This window comes from Ahaetulla prasina, chromosome 1, assembly GCF_028640845.1.
Source record: "Ahaetulla prasina isolate Xishuangbanna chromosome 1, ASM2864084v1, whole genome shotgun sequence".
Classification (NCBI taxonomy): domain Eukaryota; kingdom Metazoa; phylum Chordata; class Lepidosauria; order Squamata; family Colubridae; genus Ahaetulla; species Ahaetulla prasina.
The window spans coordinates 80,505,508-80,528,763 of record NC_080539.1 but is presented as its reverse complement, the minus strand read 5'-3'; the positions used below and the strand labels follow the sequence as shown (position 1 = coordinate 80,528,763).

Below are 23,256 nucleotides of genomic sequence, written 5' to 3'. Positions count from 1 at the left end.
TGTGTTTTTTCAAAAAGGAGAAAAATTGCATTCAAGTTTGTTCAAAGGAATTGCAGAAATGCTTATGTACTAAAAATAGCCTTTAACATAATTCACTAATATTTGTAGTAGGCATCATTTTACAGTATTTGTACAAATATTAATAGGTTGTTAAAACATTTATCCCCTTAATGGATTACTGCCTCATCGTGGTGAAGGGGCTTGTGTAGCTCAATAAAGCTATGAGCTATGCCATGCAGAGCCACCCAAGATGGACAGGTCATAGCAGAGAGCTCTGACAAAACGTGATCCACTGGAGAAGGAAATGGCAACCAACTCCAGTATCTTTGCCATGAAAACCCCATGGACAGTATCAAAAGGAAAAAAGATACGATGCCGGCAGATGAGCCCCTCAGGTTGGAAGGTGTCCAATATGCTACTGGGGAAGAGCAGAGGGCTAGTATTAGTAGCGCCAGAAAGAGTGAAGTGACTGGGCCAAAGCTGAAAGGACATTCAGTTGTGGATGTATCTGGTGGTGAAAGGAAAGTCTGATGCTGCAAAGATCTTTTCTCCCTAGGAACTTGGAATGTCAGATCCATGAATCAAGGCAAGCTGGACGTGGTCAAACAAGACTGAACATCAAGACTGAACATCAACATCTTAAGAATCAGCGAACTAAAATGGACAAGAATGGGTGAATTTAATTCAGATGACCATTAGGTATACTACTGTGGGCAAGAATCTCTCAGAAGAAATGGAGTAGCCTTCATAGTCAATAAAGGAATAGAAAAAGCAATACTGGGATACAATCCTCAAAATGACAGAATGATCTTAGTTCGAATCCAAGGCAAACCATTCAATATCACAGTAGTCCAAGTCTATGCCCCAACCACTGGTGCTGAAGAGGATGAAATTGACTAGTTCTATGAAGCCCTACAGAACTTTATAGAATTAACACCAAAAAATGATGTCATAATCATGGGGAATTGGAAGGCTAAAGTAGGAAGCCAAAAGATAACCGGAATAACAGGCAAGTTTGGCCTTGGAGTACAAAATGAAAAGGGCACAGGCTGATAGAATTTTGTCAAGAGAATACAATGGTTATAGCAAACACTCTTTTCCAACAACCCAAGAGATGACTCTATACATGGACATCACCAGATGGTCAACACAGAAATCAGATTGACTATGTGTTCTACAGTCATTAAAAACAAGACCAGGAGCTGACTGTGGCTTAGATCATGAGCTTTTTGTTGCAAAATTTAGGCTTAAATTGAAGAAAGTAAGGAAAAGCACTAGCCACTCAGGTATAAACTAAATTTTACTCTTAAGAATATACAGTAGAAGTGACAAATAAATTTAAGGAATTAGATCTGATAGGCAGAGTGCCTGAAGAACTATGGATGGAGGTTCGCAACATTGTACAAGAGGTAGCAACTAAAACCATCCCAAAGAAAAGAAAGGAAAGAAAGCAAAATGTCTGTCTGAGGAAGCTTTGCAAATAACTGAGGAAAGAAAGTGAAAGGCAAGAGAGAAAGAGAAAGATACACCCAATTAAATGCAGAATTTCAGAGAATAGCTAGAAAAGATAAAAATGTCTTCTTAAATAAACAGTGCAAAGAAATAGAAGAAAACAATAGAATAGGGAGGACCAGTGATCTCTTCAAGAAAATTGGCCCATCATCCTCCCCAGCCTCCTCACTGTCTGACTCTGCTGCCAGGTCCGCAGGCTGCTGGCAGACTACAACAATATGAAGGGAACGTTTCATGCAAAGATGGGCATGATAAAGGACCAAAATGACAGGGACCTAACAGAGGCAGAAGAGATTAAGAAGAGGTGGCAAAATTACACAGAAGAACTATACAAGGATGAACTTAACATCCCTGATAACCACAATGGGGTGGTCACTGACCTCGAGCCAGACATCCTAGAATGTGAAGTCAAATGGGCCTTAGGAAATCTGAGCAACAACAAAGCTAGTGGAGGTGACAGTTTTCCAGCTGAGCTATTCAAAATCTTAAAAGATGATGCAGTAAAAGTGCTATACTCAATTTGCCAGCAAATTTGGAAAACTCAATAGTGGCCGCAGGATTGGAAAAGGTCAGTTTACATTTCAATTCCAAAGAAAGGCAGTGCCAAAGAATGTTCAAACTATTGCATCATTGCACTCATATCACATGTTAGTAAAGTTATGCTCAAAATTCTATAAGCTAGGCTCCAGAAGTATGTTGATCGAGAACTACCAGAATTCCAGAGGATTTTGAAGAGGCAGAGGAACTAGAGATCAAATTGCCAACATTCGCTGGATCATGGAGAAAGCTAAGGATTTCCGGAAAAACATCTACTTCTACTTCATTGACTATGCTAAAGCCTTTGATTGTGTGGATCACAACATATTATGGAAAGTTCTTAAAGAGATGGGAGTACCAGACCATCTTATTTGTCTCTTGAGAAACCTGTATGCAGGTCAAGAAGCAACAGTGAGAACTGAACATGGAACCACTGATTGGTTCAAAATTGGGAAAGGAGCCTGGCAAGGTTGTCTACTGTCACCTTGCCTATTTAACTTATATGCAGAGCACATCATGAGAAAGACAAGGCTAGATGAATCAAAAGTTGGAATTAAGATTGCCGGGGAAAATATCAACAATCTCAGATATTTATTTATTTATTTTATTAGATTTTTTATACGGTTACAGATATGCAAATGATACCACACTAATGGCAGAAAGCAGAGAGGAACTAAAGAGACTCTTGATACCAATGAAGAAGGAGAGTGCAAAAGTTGGCTTGAAACTCAACATTAAGAAAACTAAGATCATGGCATCTGGCCCGCTCAATTCCTGGCAAATAGATGGGGAAGAAATGGAGGTAGTGACAGATTTTATTTTTCTGGGTTCCAAGATCACCGCAGATGGTGAATGCAGCCAAGAAATTAAAAGATCCTTGCTCCTGGGGAGGAAAGCTATTGCAAATCTAGATAGCTTACTAAAAAGCAGAGACATCACCCTGCCAACGAAAGTGCGTATAGTCAAGACTATGGTTTTCCCAATTGCAATGTATGGCTGTGAAAGTTGGACCATAAGAAAGGCTGAGTGCCAAAGAATTGAGGCCTTTGAAGTATGGTGCTGGAGAAGACTCCTGCGAGTCCTATGGACTGCAAGGCAATCAAACTGGTCAGTCCTAGATGAGATCAACCCTGACTGCTCTTTAGAAGGCCAGATCCTGAAGATGAAACTCAAATACTTTGGCCACCTAATGAGAAGGAAGGACTCATTGGAGAAGAGCCTAATGCTGGGAGAGATTGAGAGCAAAAGAAGAATGGGATGACAGAGAATGAGGTGGCTGAATGTAGTCACTGAAGTAGTAGGCATGAGCTTACATGGACTCCGGGGGATGGTAGGCCTGGAGGAATGTTGTCCACGGGGTCACGATGGGTCAGACATGACTTTGCAACTAACAGCAACAACAACAATAAGTATATGAAAAGAGTAATCTGACTATTAAGCATTTATACTCAAGTTTAACAATTCAAATAGGGAAACAAAGAAATTCCATATTATCTAACTTCTTTAACTATGATGTAACAATAATTCTTCAGCAACACTCTTGGTGAAAGACTGGGGAAGCATTTTGCATTTTATATCTTACAAATCTGTACAGGTGTTTATCATGAGCCCAGTAATCTGTATCTAATAATTATTATATAATTGTAAGTATACAATTGTAATATAATTAATTTACAGTAATATAATTATAATTAATTATGTAATAATTATATAAATACCGTATATACTCGAGTATAAGCCGAGTTTTTCAGCACGTTTTTTGTGCTGAAAAACGTCCCCTCGGCTTATACTCGAGTATATACGGCTTATACTCGAGTTTTTTTTTTCTTCTTTTTTTCACATTATACCGGATGGCGCAAACTTGGCGGGCTTTTGCATTAGCGCGGGGAAGCCCTGCCGGTGCAGTGAGAGGGCGGGGCGGGGGAGCCGCCAGCCCTCTCGGCTGAGGGAGGGAGGGAGGGTAGCTGCCTCATTTCCCACCCTCGGCTTATACTCGAGTCCCCAGTTTACCCCAGTTTTTTGGGGTAAAATTGGGGACCTCGGCTTATACTCGGATCGGCTTATATTCGAGTATATACGGTAAGTAAAAGCCAGTTTGGTGTAGTGGTTATGGTGCTATGTTCTAAAACTCACAGTCTCCTGGTTTCCAGGAAAACTGGAAATCAGGAGGCTGTGAGTTTTAGAACATAGAATGTAGGATTAAGGTCTCTTCCAACTCCATGTTGGAAGTTCTTCTAGTCCAATTCCCTGCTCAAGTAGGAAACCCTATACCATTTCAGATACATGGTTGTCCAGTCTCTTTTTGAAAACCTCCAGTAATGGAACACCCACAACTTCTGAAGACAAGCTGATCCCTTGCTCTCATTGTTAGGAAATTTCTCCTCTTCAGTTCTAAGTTGCTTCTTTCCTTGTTTAGTTTCCATCCATTGTTTCTTGTATTGCCTTTTGGTGCTTTGGAAAATAGTTTGATCCCTTCATCTTTGTAGAAGTCCTTCAAATATTGGAATACTGCTATCATGGCTCCCCTAATCAATCCTTTTCGTTAGACTAGACATATCCAATTCCTGTAACCGTTCTTCGTATATTTTAGCTTCCAGCCTCCTAATCATTCTTGTTGCTGTTCTCTGCACTCTTTCCAGAGTCTCAACATTTTTTTATATACTGTGGTGACCAGAACTGGATACAGTATTCCAAGTGTGGTCTTACTAAGACATTGTAAAACTATACTAGAACCTTATGTGATCTTGATTCTATCCCTCTCTTAATGCAGACTAGGACTGCATTGCCTTTTTTGGCTGCTGACAAGCATTGTTGGCTCATATTTATTTATTTTTGCTACACATTCATATTTATTTTTAGTCATAAAAGCTGTTTGGGTTAGTTAGTCTCTCTTTGTCCAGATCACCCCACCTACTGCATTGTGGGAAAAATAGGAGGAAAAAATATGTATGCTGACTGCCTTAAGTTGCTTATAAAGGGCAAGATAAAAATTGAAAAAATTGAATAAATGTTTCAGTTCTGTAAAGTATTTGATTCCTTTTAAACTGATTACTTTGCAATGTTCCTGAAATCTCGTACTCCTTTAAATCATTGTAGATAATATTATCTGTACAAGATAGATTCAATCTATTCCATCATAAAATACCTTGCAAGCTTTTGTTCATAATGAAGTGCATAGTTAACCATAGACAATTTCTCCTTATTGAAAATAGGAAATGACAATGCATCTGTATAACACAGTATATTTTTCTCTTCCTGGCCCTCTTCCCATCTTGTTCTTTATAAAATCTTTCTTGCCATCTCTTAGACTTTGCTTGTTATATTTGATACATGGGGGGACCTCACTAAATTAAAACTGTATTTAGTTATTCTAGATAGATGATTTGCTTTGGTTTATGTCCAAAATAACTTACATGAAATTCTATTGTGGTGCATTATGATATTGATCTATGTTGCTATTCAAATGAAGTAATCTGATTTATTGAAATTTTAATGCAGTTTAGTTTAAGGGCTAGATGTTTGATTTTGGAAAGCTTTTTTTTTTTTTTAAAGAAAAGTTAACTTTTATTATTTTCAGGAAGAAAAACAGTTAAAATGTATGATATAGGGAACTAACTTTTAAAATATTTCATACAGATGTATAAAAAAGATAATTTATTGGTAAACAAAAATGTTTTGTGAAAATAGGTAAATGAGAAAAGGAAAGCAGTAAAACATGATAAATCATTCGGGGAAAAAGAGAATTGTTTTTTCAGAAGACTCTGGAAAAAAGAATATATCCTGAAAAGAAGGAATGATATTTTTATCTTTTTAAATCCTTCCCTCCAATCTCTAAGAATACTCTGGACTCTGCTTCATGCAATCAAGATCAACGTTTCCTTATTTATATATTCTTTTATTATACTGTAACTAAAGTTATATTTCAGACCTGTAGGGAGAAAATGTGATGAGTCCCAGACACTGGATTTTATCACTAAATGCTTTACAGCAATGAAAAACAAATGAGCATGAATTATATTGTCTCTAATCTTGAGGTGTATACACAAAATCATTTAGCAACAGTGAAAGGTACTGATTTATAGAGGGCAATGTAATCTGTTGTTAAGTTTTTGTCAAGAATTGTCAAAGGAAATTCTAGCTAAGTTTTGCTCCAGGTCAAGATTTGCCTTATAGGTATATAGATTAAATAGAAAGCAGAAGAAAATGCTAAATAGAAGAAAGAAGAAACATGAAAGCAATTGCATTATAATGCTCCTGGCACGGGATGACCCGGTAGGCTCACTTTTCTCTCTCATTCTCGTTTGCCAACTTCTGGTGGTACTGGAAGGCCCGTTTTTTGCTGTCCCCAGCCTCCAGGGTCTTTCTAGGAGTCTGGGGAGGGTGAAAACGGCATTCCCCCCCTGGCAGTCCTCAGGATGCCAGAAATGGCCCATTTGCCAACTTCCAGTGGGACCAGAAGTTGGCAAATGCGCCATTTTCAGCCTCTGGAGGACCTCTGGGGGGGTGGGGAAGACCATTTTTGCCCTCCTCAGACTCCTAGAGAGGCTCTGGAGCCAGATGAAAGAGGAAAACGGGCCTTCCCTACCACCCTCCGAGGCCCTTGGGAGGCAGAAACATCCTGTTTCTCTTCTTTTGGTGGGCCCAGAAGGCCCAAAAATCAGCTGGCCAGTGCGCGTGCCCACTGATATGGCTACGTAAGAAAGTCTAGAACCGAGGGAGTCCACTGTTCCTCAGATAGCTGGCTGTGAATCCCTCCTTGTGAAGTGGGGCCACCGGAATCAGCTGGGGCTGTTGATCACGTACCTGGCTCCTTGCTACGTGACTACAGCCCTACCTGAACTGCTAGAGGTGCTTGCTGGTGTGGCGGTTGAGATCCCCAGACTATTGGTCTTGGGGGATTTCAACCTGCCATCGGCCGGCTTGTCGTCGACGGTGGTTCAGGAGTTCCAGGCCTCCATGACGGCCTTGGACCTGATTCAAGTAACTGATGGCCCTACACACATTGGGGGAGGCGCTAGACTTGATTTTATCTCTGGTCAGTGGGTAAATGATCTGGATTTAGGAGATTTAGTGAAAGAACCGGTGTCATGGTCAGATCATTTTCTTCTTCGCCTAGACTTTCAGACCGCCACCACCGCAGGGAGACGGAGCCAATGCGTTGGTTCCGTCCCAGGCGCCTGATGGACCCGGAGAGGTTCCTGGCGGAGCTTGGGCCGCTTCTGAGGATCTTACTCACGCACGACTGAAGAACTGGTTGCGGCCTGGGAACGGGCCGCGGCTGGGGCTTTGGACCGTGTCGCTTTGCGGCCTCTGACCCGGCGTAGATCTCAATTGGCTCCCTGGTTTTCCGAGGAGCTGAGAGAGATGAAACGCGGAGAAGACGCCTGGAGAGTATTTGGAGGTCCAGCTGCCCGAGGCTGATCGGACACTAGTGAGGTCCTTTACTAGGACCTACCTAGTGGCAATGAAGGAGGCGTTGCCTCACGTTTCCACCCTCATTGCATCGGCAGATAACCGCCCGCCGCCTGTTTTGGGTGACCTGCCCTCCTTCATCAAGAGGGATGGGATGACCCCTTACAGGGACGAGCTGAGGAGTTTAACGGTTATCTATACGATAAAATCGTTCAGCTTCGGGATAGTTTGGACCAAGATTGCAATGATCCAGCTGAGACGACAGAGACGCGTCTTGTTGAGGTTATCTGGGATGAGTTCGATTCTGTGGCTCCCGAGGACATGGACAGGTTGCTGGGGAGGTTACATGCAACTACATGTTTACTGGACCCGTGCCCTTCCTGGTTAGTGCTGGCTGCTCAGGAAGTGACACAAGGCTGGCTCCAGGGGATTATAAATGCTTCTTTGATGGAAGGGGTTTTCCCCGCCGCCTTGAAGGAGGCGGTGGTGAGACCTCTCCTCAAGAAGCCTTCCCTGGACCCAGCTATTTTGGGTAATTATCGTCCAGTCTCCAACCTTCGCTTTGTGGCGAAGGTTGTAGAGAGTGTGGTTGCATGGCAGCTCCCCCGGCACCTGGGGGGAACTATCTATCTGGACCCGTTCAGTCCGGCTTCCGACCCGGTTATAGCACGGAGACGGCTTTGGTCGCGTTGGTGGATGACCTCTGGAGGGCCAGGGACAGGGGTTGCTCCTCTGCCTTGGTCCTATTAGATCTCTCAGCGGCTTTCGATACCATCGACCATGGTATCCTGCTGCGCCGGTTGGAGGGATTGGGAGTGGGGGGCACCGTTTATCGGTGGTTCTCCTCCTATCTCTCTGACCGGTCGCAGACGGTGTTGACAGGGGGGCAGAGGTCGTCCTCGAGGCGCCTCACTTGTGGGGTGCCTCAGGGGTCGATTCTCTCGCCTACCCTGTTCAACATCTATATGAAGCCGCTGGGTGAGGTCATCAGTGGTTTCGGGGTGAGTTATCATCTGTACGCTGATGATACTCAGCTGTACTTCTCCACCCCGGACCACCCCAATGAAGCGGTCGAAGTGCTGTCCCGGTGCCTGGAAGCTGTACGGGTCTGGATGGGGAGAAACAGACTCAAGCTCAATCCCTCCAAGACGGAGTGGCTGTGGATGCCGGCATCCCGGTACAGTCCGCTGCATCCGCAGCTGCCTGTTGGGGGTGAGTTAGTGGCCCCAAAGGAGGTGGTTCGCAACTTGGGCGTCCTCCTGGATGGACGGCTGTCTTTTGATGAACACCTGGCGGCCGTCGCCAGGAGGGCCTTTTACCAGGTTCACCTGGTTCGCCAGTTGCGTCCCTTCCTTGATCGGGATGCCTTATGCACGGTCACTCACGCTCTGGTTACGTCTAGGCTGGATTATTGCAATGCTCTCTACATGGGGCTGCCCTTGAGGTGCACCCGGAGGCTGCAGTTAGTCCAGAATGCGGCTGAGCGAGTGGTAACGGGAGCCGCTCGTGGCTCCCACGTGACATCGCTGCTCCGTAGCTTGCACTGGCTTCCTGTGGTCTTTCGGGTGCGCTTCAAGATTTTGGTAACTATCTTTAAAGCGCTCCATGGCTTAGGACCGGGTACTTATGAGACCGCCTGCTGTTACCTTTGCCTCCCACCGACCGTGCGCTCGCAGAGAGGGTCTCCTCAGGGTGCCGTCCGCCAAACAGTGTCGGCTGGTGGCCCCCAGGAGTAGGGCCTTCTCTGTGGGGCAGTGACGCCTGGAACGAACTTCCCCGGCCTCGTCAAGTGCCTGATCTTGGACCTTCCGTCGTGAGCTCAAAACATATTTATTCATTAAAGCGGGACTGGCATAATTAGTGATGTATTTTAATTGGGTTTTAATATTTTAACTTCTTAATTTAAATTTTAATAATCAGCCTTTAAAATTTGCTCTTTTAATTGTTGTTTTAAATTGTATACATCTTTGTTTTTATTTTTGGCTGTACACCGCCCTGAGTCCTTCGGGAGAAGGCGGTATAAATTTTAATAAATAAATAAATAAATAAATAAATAAATAAATAAATAAATAAATAAATAAATAAATAAATAAATAAATAAATAAATAAATAAATAAATAAATACGTGTGCCATAGGTTCGCCATCACAGGTCTAGGGGCACAAAAAGTATGTAAAGGAGTTCTATAGTGAAGACAAGGATAAGAACCACTGGCCTATGACAATAATACAGATTTGATTTGATCTGATATTTCTCCTATAAGCAATAGCACTTAGATTTATATACTGCTTTACAGTGCTTTTACAGCCCTCTCTAAGCAGTTTACTGAGTCAGCATATTGCCCCCAAAAATCTGGGTCCTCATTTTACCCACCTCAGAAGGATGGAAGGCTGAGTCAATCTTGAGCCTGGCGAGATTTGAACTGCCAAATTGCAGTTAGCCGGCAGGCAGTAGAAGTGGCCCACAGTTCTGCACTCTAATCAATGTGCCACCATGGCTCAGAAGGACAGAATACTTAGGATAAATTAAAATTCAAGAATATAACCCACAAGCACTTCAAATGAATGTTGGAAATGTAAATGTAAAGAAGGGACTTTTTATTGTTTATGGTGGATGTGTGATAAAGCAAAGAAATATTGGAGTAGGATTCATATTTTAATATAGAAAATGCTTACAGTGAATATAAAAAAGAAAACCATAGACTTCTCTTTTGGGTTTAATGGAAAAAGACTTGGGGGGAGGAATTCAGAACTTTGATGTTATATATTTTGATGGTAGCAAGACTACTTTATGCACAGACATGGAAGGTCATCTTGATCCCCACAATGGATGCATGGCTGCAAAAATTGATGGTATTAGCAGAGATGGCTAAATTGACTGTTTCGATTAAGGAAAAAATATAAATACTTTTATTTCTACTTGGAAACTGCTTCTGGACTTTGTGCTTGAGGTGGGAAAAAAATGAAACGTTGATCTTAGGTTTTACTGACTAGAAATATTTATCGTTATAGAAATAGCTAGTTAATATATTTATGTAAAAGTAAAAAGCTGAGATTTGAGGTTAATGCCCTATTCTGCTGCACCAAAAGAAATAGGAAGTCAATGCCTTTTTTTTCTTTTCCCCCTTTTATTTCCCCTCACTTTCCCTTTCCCTTTTACCTTCCCTATTTTCCCTACCATTTACTTTTGTATTTTCTTTTTTTTAGTAAAAAGTTTTATTTTACAATCATGTCAAACAATTCATTCAATGTACAGTTATATACATTTAGTCGGGCCTGCCCAGTCACCACCCCTTTTAACACTCCCTCTTCTACCTTCTTTTACTATCCAAACCTTCCTCTCCTTCTCTTATCTACATCCTCTCCTCCCTCCACCCTACACCTTCCTTCTCCTCTTCTACCTTCTTTTACTATCCAAACCTTCCTCTCCTTCTCTTATCTACATCCTCTCCTCCCTCCACCCTACACCTTCCTTCTCCTCTTCTACCTTCTTTTACTATCCAAACCTTCCTCTCCTTCTCTTATCTACATCCTCTCCTCCCTCCACCCTACACCTTCCTTCTCCTCTTCTACCTTCTTTTACTATCCAAACCTTCCTCTCCTTCTCTTATCTACATCCTCTCCTCCCTCCACCCTACACCTTCCTTCTCCTCTTCTACCCCTCTTCCTTCCTCTTCTCCTCTTCTACCTTCTTTTACTATCCAAACCTTCCTCTCCTTCTCTTATCTACATCCTCTCCTCCCTCCACCCTACACCTTCCTTCTCCTCTTCTACCTTCTTTTACTATCCAAACCTTCCTCTCCTTCTCTTATCTACATCCTCTCCTCCCTCCACCCTACACCTTCCTTCTCCTCTTCTACCTTCTTTTACTATCCAAACCTTCCTCTCCTTCTCTTATCTACATCCTCTCCTCCCTCCACCCTACACCTTCCTTCTCCTCTTCTACCTTCTTTTACTATCCAAACCTTCCTCTCCTTCTCTTATCTACATCCTCTCCTCCCTCCACCCTACACCTTCCTTCTCCTCTTCTACCTTCTTTTACTATCCAAACCTTCCTCTCCTTCTCTTATCTACATCCTCTCCTCCCTCCACCCTACACCTTCCTTCTCCTCTTCTACCTTCTTTTACTATCCAAACCTTCCTCTCCTTCTCTTATCTACATCCTCTCCTCCCTCCACCCTACACCTTCCTTCTCCTCTTCTACCTTCTTTTACTATCCAAACCTTCCTCTCCTTCTCTTATCTACATCCTCTCCTCCCTCCACCCTACACCTTCCTTCTCCTCTTCTACCTTCTTTTACTATCCAAACCTTCCTCTCCTTCTCTTATCTACATCCTCTCCTCCCTCCACCCTACACCTTCCTTCTCCTCTTCTACCTTCTTTTACTATCCAAACCTTCCTCTCCTTCTCTTATCTACATCCTCTCCTCCCTCCACCCTACACCTTCCTTCTCCTCTTCTACCTTCTTTTACTATCCAAACCTTCCTCTCCTTCTCTTATCTACATCCTCTCCTCCCTCCACCCTACACCTTCCTTCTCCTCTTCTACCCCTCTTCCTTCCTCTTCTCCTCTTCTACCTTCTTTACTATCCAAACCTTCCTCTCCTTCTCTTATCTACATCCTCTCCTCCCTCCACCCTACACCTTCCTTCTCCTCTTCTACCCCTCTTCCTTCCTCTTCTCCTCTTCAGGCTGTTTTATTCACTTGGGAATTTCTAAATACTGTCAGTTTTAATTAAGTTCTTTAAACTTAAGTTCGGGACCATATTGGTTGGAAACATGCAAAAGAGGCCTTCATCCTACAGTGAATAAAAGGTAAAGGTTCTCCTGCACATGCTAGTCATTTCCCGCTCCAGGGGCCAGTGCTCATCTCAGTTTCTAAGCGAAAGAGCCAGCGCTTTCTGAAGACGTCTCCATGGTCATGTGACCAGCATGATTCAATGCCGAAGTTGCACAGAGCGCTGTTACCTTCCCACCAAAGGTGGTCCCTATTTTTCTACTTCCATTTTTTACATGCTTTCAAACTGCTAGGTTGGCAGAAGCTGGTAACAGGAGCTCACCCCATTACACGGCACTAGGGATTCGAACCGCTGAACTGCCAACCTTCTGATTGACAAGCTCAGCGTCTTACCCACTGAACCACCACATCCCATGCAGTGGATAGCCAATGGCTTAAATGATGATGAAAAATTTACTTCAGTAGTTATATTGCACGTGTAAGTTCTACCCCAGATCTGACATTCTGATAAGATGTAAAAGGTGACAGAAACCTATTTCAAATAAATAAAGAACTTTATTAATGACTTCACCAGAAATTTTATAGGATATGTAGAAAGCCTGCCATGTGGATAATTCTTTTGAAATACAGTTCCAGACTTGGTAAATTATAAACAAACATGGTATGTGAATTTAACAGAGGCCCATTTCAATAGCTAAAGAATGGTTTTCCTTAATAAAGATAAACCAATATTTTTGCAGTTGCCCCACTAGATAATCTGTTCTGGTAGGATGTAACTAGCTGCATGGTTAAAAGACTGGTATACGTGCTTCTCTGCCTGAATGTTTCTCGCCTGTCAGAAATTATAGAAATTTGATCTTCTTTCTTTGCTAGAGATTTTTAAATATTAAAAACTAATTTTGCTTTCTTGCTTTCTTTTTTTTTTTTTTAGTAAAAAAGTTTTATTTTTACAATCATGTCAAACAATTCATTCAATGTACAGTTATATACATTTAGTCGGGCCTGCCCAGTCACCACCCCCCTTTTTAACACTCCCCTCTTCTACCTTCTTTTACTATCCAAACCTTCCTCTCCTTCTCTTATCTACATCCTCTCCTCCCTCCACCCTACACCTTCCTTCTCCCTCTTCTACCCCTCTTCCTTCCTCTTCTCCTCTTTCCTACCTCCTACTCTCTCTTTTCTCCCTCCCCACCGTTCTAAAATGGTAACTGGGCAGACCCGACCCTACATTAATTATATTTATACATCTTCAATAATCCCTGTACATTCACCATCACTCCATCTCTAGCCTCAACCCCCCAATTCCCCTCCCCCATACCCCCCGCCCCCCACCCCGACTTCCCAGAACAAAATGCAGGGTATCAAAACTAACAATCATAATCTAAAATAATTCCTAAATTATAATCTCTAGTCTCTCCACACTTAATCACACTCTCAATTCCCCTCTCCTTCAGAAATATATCTAATACAAAATATTTCCTAAATTTACTCATATGCTATTCGATATTTTTTTATCTGATACTTATTCTGAATATAATCAATCCACATTTTCCATTCTAAAATATATTTTTCTTGTGTATAGTCTTTCAAATAAGCAGAGATTTTTGCCATTTCTGCCAGATTTGATACTTTAAGTGTCCATTCTTCAATTGTAGGTAATTCTTCTTTCTTCCAATATTGAGCAATCAAAAGTCTTGCGGCTGTTATTAAGTTCAAAATCAATTTAGTCTCTATAACTGTACAGTCCATAATTATCCCTAGAACTGCGGAGTAAACTTAATCTTCTTTTTCAAAATATTCTGCATAATCCACCATACTTTAATCCAAAATGCTTTAACTTTTTTACAAGTCCACCATATATGGTAATAAGTGGCATCTTCACAATCGCATCTCCAACATTTAGCCTGTACATTAGGATACATACATGACAATATTTTGGGGTCTAAATGCCATCTATAAAACATCTTATAAAAATTTTCTCTCATATTTTGCGCTTGTGTAAATTTAACATTCCTCACCCAAATTCTTTCCCAAGTTTCCAACATTATTGGTTGCTGAAAATTTTGTGCCCACTTAATCATACAATCCTTAACCAATTCAGTCTCTGAGTCTATTTCTACTAATACATTATACAACCTCTTAATATGCTGTTGGCCTTGATCTCTCATTTGTTTTAACAAATTATCCTCAATTTGCCTAACACCTATTTTTTGATCTAATTTCCATCTAGCTTGTAATTGTCCATATTGGAACCATGTATAATTTTTCCCTTCTTCCCCCATCTTTTCTCTAGATTTTAATTGTAATTCCCCCTTTTCCATACAAAGAAGTTCTTTATAGGTAACTACCTCCATCTTTTGATATATATTTATATTTTCTATCATGTGTCTCGGGATTGCCCATATTGGAATCTTTCCATCTAATTATATTGATATTTCCTCCAAACCCTCAATAATGCATTTCTAATTATATTATTTTTAAATATTTTATCTACTTTCTTATCATATAATAAATAGGCATGCCACCCATATAACAAACCATAACCTTCTATATTCAAAACTCTTTCCTCAGTTAAATTAATCCAATCAGTAATTAATGATAAGACAACTGCTTCATAATACAATTTTAAGTTAGGCATTTTAAGACCCCCTTTCCTTGTATCCTGCATTATTTTTAATTTTATTCTTGGTTTTTTGCCCATCCATACAAATTTATTAATCCCCTTTTGCCATTCCTGTAATTTAATATCATTCTTAAGCACCGGTATCATTTGAAACAAAAATAAAAACCTGGGCAAAACATTCATTTTTATAGCCGCTATTCTTCCCAGCAAAGATAGTTGTAACTTCTTCCAACTCTCCATTTCTTTCCATACCTTCTGCCACAATACCTCATAATTATTTTTATATAATTTAACATTTGAAGTTGTAATATATATTCCTAAATATTTAACCTTTTTAACAATTTCAAAACCTGTAGTTCTTTCTAACTCTTCTTTTTGTTGTATATTCATATTTTTAGTTATCATCTTTGTCTTTTGCTGATTCACCTTAAATCCAGATACTTTGCCATACTGACCAATTATATCTTTTAAACCAGTAACTGAGTATATTGGTTGAGATACAGTAACAACCAGGTCATCTGCAAAAGCTCTTAATCTGTAATCTTGATGTTTAACTCTAATTCCCTTTATTCGATCGGAACCACGTATTTTATTCAGAAGAATTTCTAAAGTTAAAATAAAGTAATGGGGACAAGGACATCCCTGTCTCGTCCCTTTCCCAATTTTAAAAGTTTCTGTTAACCCACCATTTACTATTATTTGTGCTGTTTGCTTCTGATATATTGCTTTGATTGCATGGATAAAATAATCCCCAAATTGCATTTTTTCTATTACTTTGAACAAAAACTGCCAATCCAATCTATCAAAAGCTTTTTCAGCATCCAAAAAAAGTAATGCCGCTGAGACTTGGTTGTTTCGTTCCAAATATTCAAGTAAATTTACGATTTGCCTCACATTATATCTCATCTGCCTACCCTTAATAAATCCTGACTGATCATTATGAATTATTTGATTCATCACTGGCATTAATCTATTAGCAAGTATCTTGGTAAATATCTTGTAATCAGTATTTAAAAGTGATATAGGCCTATAATTCTCTGCTTTAATACCATCTCGATCTTCCTTCGGTATTAACGAAATAAAGGCTGTCCTCCATGAAGGGGGAACATCTCCTCCCATTTGAATTTTATTAAATAACTCTTTAAGTGGTTCAACCATCTCATTTTGTAAAGTTTTATAATAAACAGCTGTTAAACCATCTGTACCTGGTGCTTTACCGATTTTAAGTTGCTTAATTGCTAACAAAATTTCCTCTGAAGTAATTAATTGATTCAGTTCTTCTCTTTGATTTTCTGTAAGCTCACAAATATTTTGTTGTTGTAAATATCTTTCTATCTCTGTATCATCAATCATATCCCTAGAATATAACTTACTATAATACTCTAAAATGCTTTTTAATCAAGTTCTTTTGATAAACTTCCTTACCCCTATATTCTATTTATCAATCATTCGTGATTTCTGTTTTTTCCTTATTAAATAGGCAAGCCATCTTCCTGGCTTATTGGCATTATTAAATGTATTATGTTTTACATATTGTAAATTAATTGCTACTTGATCTGCCATCAACATATTAAACTGACCTCTTAATATATCTATTGATTCTTTTATTTTACTATTTCCTGGGCTATTTATCAATAATTATTCTTTCTTTTAATTTCCTCTTCCAATTCCTTTTCTTTTCTGCAATTTATTTTTGTATTTAATATTCATTTGTATAAGATTTCCTCTCATATAGGCCTTGCTAGCATCCCAAATCATCTCTATAGATGTCTCTTTTTTCATATTCATAATAAAAAATTCTTTCATTTGCTTTTTACATTCATTTACATTTTGTTCATATTTAAACAAATTCTCATTCAACCTCCATGATCTCCTAGCCTCCTTTTCCCGATCAAATTCAATCCAAACCGGACTATGATCAGATAGAGTTCTTGAACAAATCTTAGTCTTCTTCACTCTAGAATACAAATCATTAGTAATCAAAATAAAATCAATCCTCGAAAATGATTGGTGCCTGTCAGAAAAGAAGGTAAAATCCCTCTCTTCTGTATTATGTTCTCTCCAAATATCTCTTAATTCCAAGTCCTCCATCATTTCAAAAAAAGCCTTTGGTAATTTCGCCCAGCTTGATATCTTCCTTAAACTTTTTTTGTCTTTTTGAGTATCCAACACACCATTCCAATCACCCATTAATATATATGATTTATAATCCCAAAATACTATTCTTTTATGTAAAAACTTGAAAAAATTTTCTTGTTGTTGATTCGGAGCATAAACTCCTATTAATAATGTCTTCTTTCCCTCCAACAAAAGTTCAATAGCAATGTATCTTCCTTGCTTATCCACCTCAATTAATTTTGCTGATATATCCTTCTTTATATATATAACTAAACCATTTTTTTTCTCCAAAGAGGAGGCAACAAAATGTACTCCCAGTTTTGAATTTATCAAATATTTCTGGTCTAAAGATCTAATATGTGTTTCTTGTAAACAGGTAATGTCATTTTTAAATTGTTTCAAATAGTGAAATACTTTCCTTCTCTTCTGCGGTGAATTCAAACCATTAACATTCCAAGATAATAGTTTAATTGCCATTATCGGCCAAAGGAAACTTTTGGAACACTAGCCGACGATCACATTTTGCTTTAGGCCTTGCTCCTCCCACTGTTTCCGTTGTAGTAGTTGCCAGTTGTTGTTGTGCCTTCATCTCTTGTTCCTTGCGTTTAGCAGCAGCTCTTGTCAGCCTTTGTTCTTTTGAGTCTGAACCCATCGTAGGTATTTCCAACACTTGTAATAAATCTTCTTCCATCACAATCTGTTCTTGTACCTGCTTCACTTCTCTTTCCTTCACTTCAGTCTCCCTTCTTCTAGCTTCCAATGGAGGAAGACTTCCAACTTTTAATGCCTCAACATAAAATTCTCTTGCTTTTCCAACTGTATTGAGACGATATACTTTCCCTGCATAATATACTATTATACCAGTTGGAATATCCCATCTATATTCAATCTGACGTTTTTTAAGTTCATTCACCAGGAAGGCAAATTCCTTCCTAGCCCTTAACATTTTTGGTGGAATTTCCTTTAATATTAAAATATCTTGACCAGCAATCTGAATCTTCTCCCCCTTATATGAGGCTTGCAAAATCTGATTTCTAACTGTTCTATTTGTAAAATAAATAACAACATCCCTTGGCAACTTTTTGCCTTGCTATCCAAGAATTCACACGATATATTTTATCAATTTGATAAGCCACATCTGCTGGACGAGCTGCTAATATCTCAGCAAATACTTCAGAAAAATTTCCTTAAATTCCTTCTTTATTCTCTTTCAAACCACGGATTCTTAGAGCAAATTCCATATTTCTATATTGTATCAAAACTATTTCATCATCTGTCTTTTCCATTTTACTTTGAAATTCAGCCATTTTATTTTCTAATTTTGAATTATGTTGCTTAATTTCTTCAACTTCCTCTTCTAATAAAATCACATTTGTTGCCAAACTTTGTACTGCAGTTACAAATCCTTCCTTAACTTCTTTATTTCCCACTTGAATTTCTAATATCTGCTCTTTCATTTCAGACATCTCATCAGTTATTACTTTAAATTTTTCTTGCATAAAGTCTTTTAAATTCTCTTGTACCGCCTCTAAGTTCAATGTTCTAGTCTCTGCTGTATGAGCTGGAGAGGCACCAGCTGATGAAATTCCAGAGCCCTTTGTTACAGTAGACTTTAATTGTTTGGCTGCCATCTTCTATAAAATTATTTATTTATTTCCAACTTAATATTCACTTTAAATCTTCTTAACCTCTGAGAAACACAGTCTTTTAAAGCAATATTTAAAAAGAAAATCTCCCCTAGATTCTAGGCAGCAAAGAGTTAAAGAGTTGAAGTAGCAAATAACATGCAATTTACCAGCAGCAGACGGCAAACGCTAAAAGTATCACTTTCGCTTTCCACTCGTTAACTTGTTAACAATTCGCCTCCATTTTCTTGCTGTTTTCAAGCTTGTTACAAAATAACGGGGAATTGGCTTGGCTACTTGCATAAAGTTCTCCCACTTTCGTTCTGTCCGGTATAATCCTTTATTGTCCAAAATAAATCTCGGTGTTTGGTCGTGGTGATTGGTTCCGCCAAAGCAGAAAAATCCTCGGATCTGGAGCACTTCGGGTTACTGGAGGGAACTTAACCCTTCAAACCCCTTTTTTCTCAGGGGCTTTAGGGAAATTCAACCTCTGCCCTCAGCTCACCATCTCTTCTTCTCCCGAAGAGAGGGTTTTTCGAACCGCTGGGCAGCAGATTTAAGCTGTCCTAGCGATTCCACATAATCCAGAGGTTGGTGATCGTAAAGATCACCGCCATCACCTACGGTGCCAAACAGGAAGTCTTTCTTGCTTTCTTTTTAAGCAGCACTAAGATAAACTTTTGAAATCATTCTCAATGAATTCTGTTTTACCAGCTTAAATCCTTATATCTTTGCTATTGTTAAATATATTACTTGCCCTTCCTGTTTAATTCTAAATGAAATATTTAGAATTAAATATTCTAAATGAACTATGACTTTTGAAGTCATACTTATGGAACTGTTTTTGTAATGACTAACTAAATAGGTTGTTTTAAGCAAACTTATATCTGTTACATATAAGTTGGGTATCCAGTCAGGTTGATCCATGGATTACACAGTTAAAGGCTGAAATTCAGCTGAAGACGTATCTCCTTTGCTGTTTTTTATTTTTATTTATTTATTTTATTTATTTATTTGTCAAACACAACAGTATATATAAGTATAAGCATGAAATAACCATACAATCAAAGGGAACATTAGGACAGGAATGATAGGCACATTGGTGTTCTTATGCATGCCCCTTACAGACCGCTTAGGAATGGGGTGAGGTCAATAGTAGATAGTCTTTGGTTAAAGACTATCTTTAACCAATGATTTTTGACTGTAACAATGATGTTTGACTGTAATGTGTACTTTTTAAAGTCAGACCATCAAACTCTGGCATAAAGCTTATTGTTACCATTTGACTTTTTCTGTAACAATACAATGGGTAACAATAAGCTTACTCCAGACATGATTGTGAGGGGAAAATGACTTAACTGTATTAAAATGTGATGCCAGGTTCCACTAGTTTTCTTATCTACTGTTAGAGGGAAGATTTTCTTAAGGCATTAATAAAGTGTAATCCATTAAGCTGTATGGCCAGTAGATCATTTTTTAAAAAGTGTCTGTATTGTGCTTACTCTTTTCTTGAAATGTAAATCCTTTTTTAAACTTTTCTCTGCCTTTTTCATAGCTGTCATGAACTTGGACAACTCTGTGGTGGACTTAGAGACTCTTCAAGCCCTTTATGAGAATGTGAGTAACAAAGCAAAAATGTACATGCACTAATTATAGTTTACAATGTTTGCCAAAAATGGCAGAATCACAATTATGACTGATTGTATTGCTATGGTAGAACAATATCACAGTGACAATTAAATGTAAATACCATGCAAAAATTGAAGGAATGTTACCAATTGTGAAATTGGACAGGCCTGGATTCAGTATTATAAATTAGGGTTAGATTTACTAACAGAGCAGTCATACAGAAAAGGAGAAACCATGATGGATTATTTACCAGAAGGCAAGATTTGTTAGGCTTGTGCCAAAAGGAAGATAAAAGAAACTGTATTTTTCTTCCCTGACTTTACATTTCTCTGTTAAATTTGTTGTTCCCATTGAGCTATGTGCCAGTTTAATACCTGGTGCACTCTTTCCCATTCCGAGTGTATGTCAGAAGAGTATACAGGATCATACTGTATAGATCCAGTCCCAACCTTGTTTCAAGTCTTCTCAAAGAGATCCACACCATCTTATGGACCTTTGGATAACTTTCTAGAATCCATGCCTCATTATCACATCTTATATCATATAATGAAAAAACTTCACGATAAAATATATTTATACAAACATATTCGTACAAAGCAAATTTGAATTTATGTGTATTTGTTAATGAGTTTTTAAAACCAGTTGCTGATTCATTGCAGAATAGCTACATTACATTTTAATTTCTTCTACTATTTAAAAATTCACTGTAACAAGTTTTTTTTAGGGAGATCAGACACCTTTGCTAATCCTACAGAAATTGTAGGTGCTCCATCACTGGATGTTTTTAAAAAGAGTCTGAACCAGGGGTGTCAAACCAAAGGTCCAGGGGCTGCATCTGGCCCATTGGGTACTTAGATCTGGCCCATGGGGGGGCCAGCTTGAAACAGTGAAGGACCGGCCTGTGGTACTTCTGCCAGCAAAAATGGGCTCCTGAGCTCCGTTTTCGGCTGCCATGGCCTCCTACAACCCTCTGCCACATGTGGCCTTCCCAAGCTCTGTTTTCGCTGGCAGAGGGTTACAGGAAGCCGTGGCAGCCAAAAATGGAGCTCGGAGCCCATTTTTGCTGGCAGAGTATTCAGGCAACCACAGGCACCCCTGACAGGAGTGACATTGAACATGCCCACCCTGGGCCCGCCAAGGTCAAACACAATCCTGATGTGGCCCTCAGTGAAATTGAGTTTGACACCCCGGTCTAGATAGTCACTTATCTGACATGGTATAGGTTCCCATGCTTGAGGAGGGAGCTGGATTAGAAGACTTCCAAGGTCCCTTCCAGGTCATTCTATTCTATCCTATTCTAATTAATTTTTTAATTAGTGGCTGTGGGAAATTCTGTGAACATAGTATATCTGGACTTCAGCCTACTTCTTGATAAACAATGCACCACCAGATGGATTTGCAATTGGCTGACCAATAGCACTTAGCATGTAGTCCTCAATGGAACTACTTCTAACAGAGTAAAACATGCAGTGGGGTAGCTCAAGGCTCTGTGCCCTATATAATTTATGAAGATGCTCTTCAACTTCTTAATAAATGATATAGATGAGACTGGGTAGAAATTTGCAGATGACACCAAGCTACAGGGAATAGCTAACATTTAGAAGATAGACTCAAGATTCAGAAGGATCTTGATAGGTTTGAACAGTGAGCCCTATTCAACAAAATACAATTCAGTGATGAGAAAAGCAAGTGCCTACGTATAGACAAGAAAAATCAAATACACAAGTATAATATTGGTGGTACCTGGTTCAACAGTAGCAACTAAGAAAGTTAGCATCCTAGTAAACCACCACTTAAGTATGAGCCAAAAGTGTGCAGCAGCTGCTAAAAAACTAATGCAGTCCTAGGTAGCATCTATTTTTATTTTCAGAGTATTTCCTCTTATCCAGATGAGCTGTATATAATGATGAAAACTTTGGATTATATACAATTCGTTTAATTTCTGCTAAATATTTTATCCTCCATTTCTATTTAAAGCAACTCCAAGTGACTCAAATACCTACCTAATAAACTCATCTATTGAAAAAATAAACTCAGTAACAACTCTGATGTGCCATATATGCTATAAATACTGTATACTGGTTTAGATAATCATTTCATTAATTTCCCCATTAAGAATGTTAGGATGGTGAGAGCTAAATGGTTCATGTTCTCCTTTGTCTTTGACCTGCAATTTATGATTCAGGAGATGATAAATTACTTATTTGAATTGATTAGATTTTAAGCAAAACATGAGTTAATTCGCTCTCCCATACCCGTATACACATTTTAGAATAAGTTGTTCCTTATTCTAAATTTTTTTATTAATTTACATGACCTTTTCTGTTATTTTTCACACACTGCATTAATTGTCAGATCAGAACATTCTTTTTACTATATAGTTAAAACATTGCAGTGCAAGTTTGGAGATATTCTATTTGATCTTTGCAACATATGGGAGCATTTGTTTTATGATCTTTCTTCAAAATGTAATCACTTTTTTTTTTTTTGCTGATTACATATGTTTGGCATGGTGCTTTTCCTTGGAGATGTGAAAGAAGTTTGGGCAGCCTCCAAGTCTAAACACACCCTAATTTCAAAAGCCACAATCCTGAGGCTCAATTCCTGTTTACTAAGGAATTCAAGTATTGTTAGACTACATAGTTACTAACATACTGTAGTCCTTTGGTCTGTTAGCCTACAGCAAAGGACCCTAGTTTAGGTTTATTAATCTATCTGGTTTTGAGACAGTAAATATGTATTTTATCTAATCGTTACACGAGTATTTGTTTTTCCACAGTTCCTATTAAGTTTTTCATTAGAAAAAAGTAGACTATCATTTATTCAAGGAGGATATTGTTATTACTTTCCTTTGGTCTTCATACTTTCTCTTCGTTTGTTTTGTTTTCTAATTTTAAATAGATTTATGTATTATATGTGTGTGTGTGTGTTGCACATATTGGTCAAATGGTCCAATAAAGGTTTACTTATCTAATAGGGAACTTGATAAAGGAATAGCATAAATGCATATATAAAGTATATATATATATATAGTCAATTTTTCAGCAATCATTATGGTTTTTTAT

At 38.9% G+C, this 23,256-nt stretch overlaps 1 protein-coding gene across 1 annotated transcript in view; it reads left to right on the top strand.

Annotated features, from left to right (window-relative positions):
* The window catches only part of FMN2 (formin 2), a 224,110-nt gene that overhangs the window by 123,099 nt on the left and 77,755 nt on the right, over positions 1–23,256 (top strand). The window contains exon 8 of the mRNA XM_058165778.1: positions 20,118–20,179. Within this exon, the coding sequence (XP_058021761.1) occupies positions 20,118–20,179 (62 nt within the window). The remainder of the gene's footprint in view (positions 1–20,117; positions 20,180–23,256) is intronic.